Source organism: Hyalella azteca, unplaced genomic scaffold (assembly GCF_000764305.2).
Source record: "Hyalella azteca isolate HAZT.00-mixed unplaced genomic scaffold, Hazt_2.0.2 contig12387, whole genome shotgun sequence".
Taxonomy (NCBI): domain Eukaryota; kingdom Metazoa; phylum Arthropoda; class Malacostraca; order Amphipoda; family Hyalellidae; genus Hyalella; species Hyalella azteca.
Window position 1 is genome coordinate 710,162 of NW_025942347.1, and position 7,798 is coordinate 717,959.

Genomic DNA, 7,798 nt, shown 5'->3' on the forward strand with positions numbered 1-7,798 from the left:
TTTTGTACAGTATTTTCTAAGGCTAATGTTTTATGTAGTATTTTCTAAGGCTGGTGTTTTATGCAGTATTTTCTAAGGCTGGGGTTTTTTATGCAGTAGTTTCTAAGGCTGGAGTTTTTATGTAGTATTTTCTAAGGCTAGATTTTTATTCAGTCAGTGGTTGTTTATTTTTTATTCAGTCTCGTGTTTCATAGAATATTTTTTCAGCTTCAGACTCACAAACTTATTTCCTTTAAACCAAGTTCATGTTTGATGTCATCGGGTTCTTGCTGTAAACTCTTTTTGCACAACGTTCAACTCTCGTTGAATCCAGTTTTTTAACATCAAGCTCGTGTTTTATAGAGTTTTCTCGACATTACGCTCATGTTTTATGCAGTATTTTTTCTGTCTCCTGTTTTAGACAGAATTCTCACGTGCAGAAATATGTACAGGAAAGAATCAAGCTGGCCGCTGTCAGTTTGTCTCGCTCGTTGTCAGGCTTTGTTTTTAAAGCTAAATTATTTCTGGTGTTTATGACAGCCCGTCCAACGTATCAAAATTTTAATGATCAATTATTTCTGGTGTTTGTGACAGCCCGTCCAACGTATCAAAATTTCAATGATCAATTATTTCTGGTGTTTGTGACAGCCCGTCCAAAGTACCAAAATTTTAATGATCAATTGTTTCTGCTGTTTATGACAGCCCGTTCAACGTACCAAACCTTTGTTGTTTCCTTTGTTGTTACCTTTGTTGTTACCTTTGTTGTTACCTTTGTTGTTACCTTTGTTGTTACCTTTGTTGTTACCTTTGTTGTTACCTTTGTGGTTACCTTTGTTGTTACTCTTGTTGTTACCTTTGTTGTTACCATCGTTGTTGCCCTTGTTGTTACCCTTGTTGTTACTCTTGTTGTTACTCTTGTTGTTTCTCATTCCGCACCCTCATTCCCCCTCCTCATAGATATACTGTTGCATTTAGTACAAAATAAATTGAAATATCATCTGAAATAATTTTAATCATTGCGTTGTATCAATTAAAATCAGGATACTAATTTCATGGCCTAATTCATTGTAACCTATTACTATGAGAGCATACATATAACATATTCATCTACTACTATGAGATCATACATTCAACATATTCATCTATTACTATGAGATCATATATATAACTTATTCATCTACTACTATGAGATCAAACATATAACATTTGTTTTAAAATATGAATGTAATTTATCATGGAAATAATTATTGCATTGCAAAACGTGTTCTCTTCATTGCGATGATTGTGAAGTTCCCTAACAAAATTTAGAGTCGCCCCAGCTTCTGGTAATCCAAATCAGAAGTTGCCGCGTCTGTAAATTTTCACTGGGTAACAAAATTTAGAGTCGCCCCAGCTTCTGGTAATCCATATCAGAAACTGCCGCGCCTGTATATTTTCACTGGGTAACAAAATTTAGAGTCGCCCCAGCTTCTGGTAATCCAAATCAGAAGCTAGGTCGGTGGATGTTTTAACGGTCGGTGGATGTTTTAACGGTCGGTGGATGGTTTTAACGGTCGGTGGATGTTTTAGATGTGGATGTTCTATCGGTCGGTGGATGTTTTTTTTATATAGATCTCTTTATTACATATGTTTTATTATGGATGTTTCTAACGATTCCTCGATGTTTCAAGTGTAGATGTTTTTTACGGGCGGTGGATGTTTTTTACATAGATCTCTTTAATATATTTGCTTTAATATGGCTGTTTTCAACGGTCGGTTAGACGTCGGTGGATGATGTTAACCACTAACGCCAGGGTCGACGTTGGCAGTCTGTTGATGGCCGGCCATATCGCCCATACACTCAGAGAAATGTATCTCTCATTGTCAAAATCACGAGTGATTCACTCTCGTTCCCATGAGGGTCGATCTGACCAGTTTCGCCTGGCAAAATGGAATGGCGCATCAGTGCTACTTGCAGGAAGTGTTTCATAGTTTGTAAAATATAACCAATTAATTTTATGAGTGTAGGTGCAAAGTTCAAGACAGATGCGTTCGCGTTGATGATACGTACGTGTGCAAATTTTGGATTTGGGACTAGCATGATTCAGATTGTAGTCTTAACCCTCTACCGTCGTATGTTACTATTCGGAAACATAACTTTCAACTTGAATTATACGTAAACTATTGAGTGTAACAAGCTGAGGACGTGTGTATGCAACAGAGAACATTTTAAAGTTGTCGTACGTGGCGGCAACCATAAGTGCAAGTCATTTTGCGCTCACTAGAACGTATCCTTTTTGGGAAGTAGGCTTGGGACAATATTGCTCCGGTTACTCATGTCAGACGGTAGAGGGTTAAAGCAGATTTACGTTCACTGAATTTCAGAGTCAAATGTTGATCGTCTGCTTGAAGATTTTTCTTGGAGTAATTAGAAGCAAAAAAAAATCAACTAGGTTTCAAAACATACCAATTGTTCCAATGAGCCAAAATTAGCATCCGAATTAGTTCACATCTTCAGAAAGCCACAAATAACACGAAATCGCAATTTGAAGATAAGATTCATGCTTCACATTAAGCGTTTGCTGTTATCTGATCTGAGGCTATCGGTCTTTCGATCTCAGAAAACCAGCATTTAAATTACAAACAAAAGACTACGTTGATCTTAGAAGTGAAGAACGAATATATTTATTTGATCTGATAGTTTTTGTTTAAATTTCAGCGTAGAAATAAATTGAACGGTCGGTGTTGTTTCTTGAGTTTTAAATTAACCTCAAAATGTAGTTATCTCAATAAATAGAAGAAGTGTCTAAAATTATCTGCTAGATTTATTTCTGTGAATGACTTGATAAATCCTATAATTAGTTAATGCAATAATACTGAAAAAACTTCTATTTCAACAACTTTGGAGTACACTTCGATAAATTTGGCAATTACTTCGAAATGGATTATTACATTTAATACATATGTAAATTAATTATTACTTGTAATAGGTATTGTAAATATATATTACTATGGATTATTTGTTTAATATATACGGTATGCACTTTATATTTTATTCGTAATATATGTCGTAAATATATATTACATACATTATTATATATTTACATATATTATAAATATATATTAGATATACATATATTTCGGTATATATTACTTGTAGTACATATTGTAAATATTAATAATTTGATTTATTTCTTGTTGGTCCAGTGGCGCCCCGGAGCGTGGAGGTGCTGCAGCTGCGGCCGCCCCCCTCCATGGAGGGGTCATTAATTACCTTAAAATGTGACGTGCGCGGCGCTAAACCTGCGGCGACCATCACCTGGTACAACGACTCCATGCCTGTCCTCCAGGCCTCCACCCTCGATAACATCCAGGTATGTTGGCCGCCATGCCTGTCCTCCAGGCCTCCACCCTCGACCACATCCAGGTATGTTGGCCGCCATGCCTGTCCTCCAGGCCTCCACCCTCGACAACATCCAGGTATGTTGGCCTCTCTTTCTTCAATTTCAATTTCTCAATAAAAATTGTGCAATCGCATTCAATAAATTATTTCAAATTAACTAGTTTTTTCCTAAGTATATACTTGCTTTTCTCCATTGTTTATTGTAAAAGGATCAACTTGCAGTTTTATATAAGTAATACCGTAACTTATGCTTACATTAATAAAGACATTTTCTGTGCAGGAACAATTCGGGAAGGTCGAAGAGGTGAGTTTCATTATCTCTTGTTAGTTGTTAGTGATGGTATTTAAATTTATTATTTTTCTAATTTGTGAACTAATTTACTTATCTTTCACTTAGGGCTTGAATTTTTTTTAGAACTTTTAGTTCACAATCCATTAGTTGATATCTTAATGCGAAGATATACATCTATAAATTAGCGATACCTTCGTTTAGTCGATTGTAGAATGGGAGTATTGTGCTGTTGTTCAGTGTGTTATCGCATTGCCGTTATTGCTCTTTTCAATGCAATTAATCTTAAGTTAGAAATATCAGCATTTTAAAGCGGGCCATATAAGTAATCATTATGTTTATGAGCTCTTTATGTTACTTGATTACATTCCGATTGATGTCTCCTCCATATTCTTGACATATTACCCTTTATTTAAAATTTCATTAAAAAATTTTAAAATTTCATTAAAAAAATTCATTAAATTTCATGCTTCATTACACCACCACACTCATCTCACGCTTCATCACATCACCACTCTTATCTCACGCTTCATCACACCACCACTCTCATCTCACGCTTCACCACACCACCACTCTCATCTCACGCTTCAATCATCTTACGCTTCATCACATCACCACTCTCATCTCACGCTTCATCACACCACCACTCTCATCTCACGCTTCACGGCTTGCAGATCTTCCATTGCGCTGCAAATTTGTAGGCTCGCTAGCTCGTCCGTCACTCTAAGCTGGCGACAAATATTAAGTTGCCCCAACACACTCTAGCAGGTGACTTTATAGCCCCAACTCTGAGCCGGATGAGCCGCTGCAAGATATTACTTGCAGCATCCGTATTATCAGAGATAAATAGAACTAGTGTCTGTTTTCCGATCTCGGTTTGTTTTTGACCGAATTCATATGTTATGGTATCGCGCTCTATTGGAATTTTATAGACGGTATGAGTATGCTACTTTCAGGAACTTATTTATAGAGGCAGACTTACTAATAAGAAAATTACTGGTGTTTTGACGGTGTGTTGAAGTCGTTTAGTTCAACATCAATCATCGGGTATCATCGACATTATGAAGGCGAATTAAGTGTCCACTTTAGCTGTGTGGCCTGATGACTTAGCGGCGTGCATGGGCGGATGACTTAGGGGCTGCGTGGCCGGATGACATGGCGGCGTGGCCGGAAGAATGTGTGCAAATTTTGTTGATCGCAATCACCATCCCGATCGGTCCAAGACAGTGGCGTAGAGTGAAGCATCTCTCGGATCAAGTTTCACCGGGTCTATTTGAGTGAGCTCCAAAGAATAAATAAATGGCAGACTCCAAGACGACGCTTGAAGTGCGGCGACAAGGTTCTCATCAGAGACCAAATGACAACTAGACTGCATTAGCCCATGGGCCTGGTGCTGTCCGTCAAGACGAGTGACGGTCTCAGAACCATCGTCACAAAGTGGACCATCAGAACCATCGTCACGGTGCGGACCATCAGAATCATCGTCACGGTGCGGACCATCAGAACCATCGTCACGGAGCGGACCATCAGAACCATCGTCACGGAGCGGACCATCAGAACCATCGTCACGGAGCGGATCATCAGAATCATCGTCACGGTGCGGACCATCTGAACCATCGCCACAAAGCGGATCATCAGAACCATCGTCACGGAGCGGATCATCAGAATCATCGCCACGGTGCGGACCATCAGAACCATCGTCACGGTGCGGACCATCAGAACCATCGTCACGGTGCGGACCATCAGAACCATCGTCACGTTGCGGACCATCAGAATCAACGTCACGGTGCGGACCATCAGAACCATCGTCACAGAGCGGACCATCTGAACCATCGTCACAAAGCGGACCATAAGAACCGTCGCCACAAAGTGGACAATCAGAACCATCGCCGAAAAGTGGACCATCTGAACCATCGTCACAAAGCGGGCAATCAGAACCATCGTCACGGTGCGGACCATCAGAACCATCGTTACGGAGCGGACCATCAGAACCATTGCCACAAAGTGGACCATCAGAACCATCGCCACAAAGCGGATTATCAGAACCATTGCCACAAAGTGGACCATCAGAACCATCGCCACAAAGCGGATCATCAGAACCATTGCCAAAAAGTGGACCATCAGAACCATCGTCACTAAGTGGACCATCAGAACCATGGTCACGGAGCGGACCATCTGAACCATCGTTATCAAGAACTCGGGAAGTAATTCTCGTATTTATTAGAGGCCGATTGGAGAATTATTTCTCCTGGAAGGCGCTCCAGCTTGAGTTAGTTTTGAAATGTTGCGTATTCGTTTCAATTGTTCCTCAGAATAAATGTTCCTTGATCCCTTGTACCCAATATGCTCCTGGGTAGTTGTGAGTAAATTAATCATCAGATCTCCAATGTAGAGTAGACTAATTGTTTATTTCCCTTTAACAAATAAAATAGGCTTAACTTTAGCCGCCTGCATGATAACATCCGAATTTAAAGACTAGGGCAAACCATTAACGTAAGCTCTTGTGAACTTGTATTTTGTGGAGAACATCATATTTGTTTGGGACAAAAAGTATGTAATACTTTGATATTTGTTTGATGAATACCCGTGTAGATCTATAGTTAGTAAAGTCTCCAAATTTGTATTTTTATTTGTACTGATGTGCGTGATTGTGTCGCGCAATTTTACAAGAAGAGAAAGGAGATAAACGAATACCGAATCATTTCACTTTCCATTGATTCCGACCTGACTAGTTTTGAATGACTATTGAAAAACTAGCCATGTCACAAACTTTACTGGGTAATTTATTTGTACTGCGGGTGCATAAAGACCTTAAACATACTCAATATTAACGCCTTAATTCTTGCTGGGCTCCATACGATTACTCCTCATTTCCTTCCTCGGCGCCATGACGGGGAGCTCTATCCCAGCATCTGATAGAGCGGGCGACTGGCCCTGCCAAGCAATGAAGTGTAGGCAAGTGCTCCATCAGATCCGAAATTGAAGCTCGACGCAAAATGAGCAATATATAAATGTGATAAGCAATCTGAGGACAGTGATGTACAGCCTTCCTCGGAGACCTCACGCTCTTTACGCGAGAACTTTTAGAGCCTGTAAGAGGCTCGCTTTAGGACCTGATTCGCCGTTGACTTTTACAAGGAGACTTATTCTTGTAGTTTCTTGAAGTTTCTCTTGTATTCTTGTAGTTTCGTTAGTCATTTTTGCCTGTACTGTGAAGAGTCATTCTTGCCGAATACTTGGAGGTTTGACTTTGGACGTTTCCATTGAGGCTCGGCCGTATTTACTGCAAGTTACTTTTGACTTAATACGGAACCTTGCTGATCCTTTATACGAGTTACTCTTACCTATACGTTTGTTTGGATACTCGCGTCATCCACATCATGTTTTCGTTTAGCATAGCCTAAATTTTAGAAATATATTTTCCTGTTAAAATAGCTCAATATTTATCTTTAATACCTGTACAGAACTTAATTTGTCTGTGACTTTAAGATAATCAGTAGATTCTGCCCGTTATGGGCATATTTCACTCTGAAATCTCTATATGGGCCCATTCCATCGACATATATAGGATTTGTGTGGACGGATTGTCCCATTCTTTACGTAATTCGTTGCCCCTCTCATTTCCATTCGTTGTCGTGACGTTTAAAGAGTTTCAGCTTTCAAACATTAGCCCAAATTCGCACTGCTTTTCATGGAAGGATTATTAATCCAGCTGTTGAACATGCATTTTCAAGGTGGATGGTCAACTTATTCGTGTATTTAAAGTGCCAGTGAATTGTAGCAATTACTCACAAAACTTTTATATAAATAACTTATTTTCATAGACGACATTAAGTCTGATGACTTAAAGACTTAGTGACAATTTGTTCCGTCATTTCGTTGCTTAGTCATAGTTGATAATTTTAACATAATCCAACTGCCCCATAACATTTGATGCTTCGTATGAATATGTGGATACATGCTATCATTCATGCCTCATTGCCTTCACCAAAACAAATTACATCCTTTCCGCATTCATCATCTATTTAATTATTACCTTAGCAGCTCAACATAAACGGCGTATTATTCATTTATATATAGGGTAAAAGTTTATCTAAGTTCACCCTATGTGTTAATTGATTGTAATTAGTTAATTACTTAAATACTTA

The 7,798-nt window shown here is 39.0% G+C and overlaps 1 protein-coding gene across 1 annotated transcript; it reads right to left on the reverse strand.

Moving 5' to 3' along the window:
* Positions 1-4,851: 4,851 nt before the first annotated feature.
* On the reverse strand, positions 4,852-6,848 carry LOC125178747 (cuticle collagen lon-3-like). The gene is made up of 2 exons (XM_047883249.1): positions 6,764-6,848; positions 4,852-5,825 (listed from the first exon to the last, which is right to left on the reverse strand). The coding sequence occupies exons 1-2, from the start codon at positions 6,846-6,848 to the stop codon at positions 4,852-4,854; spliced, it is 1,059 nt and encodes a 352-aa protein (XP_047739205.1).
* Positions 6,849-7,798: the final 950 nt, after the last annotated feature.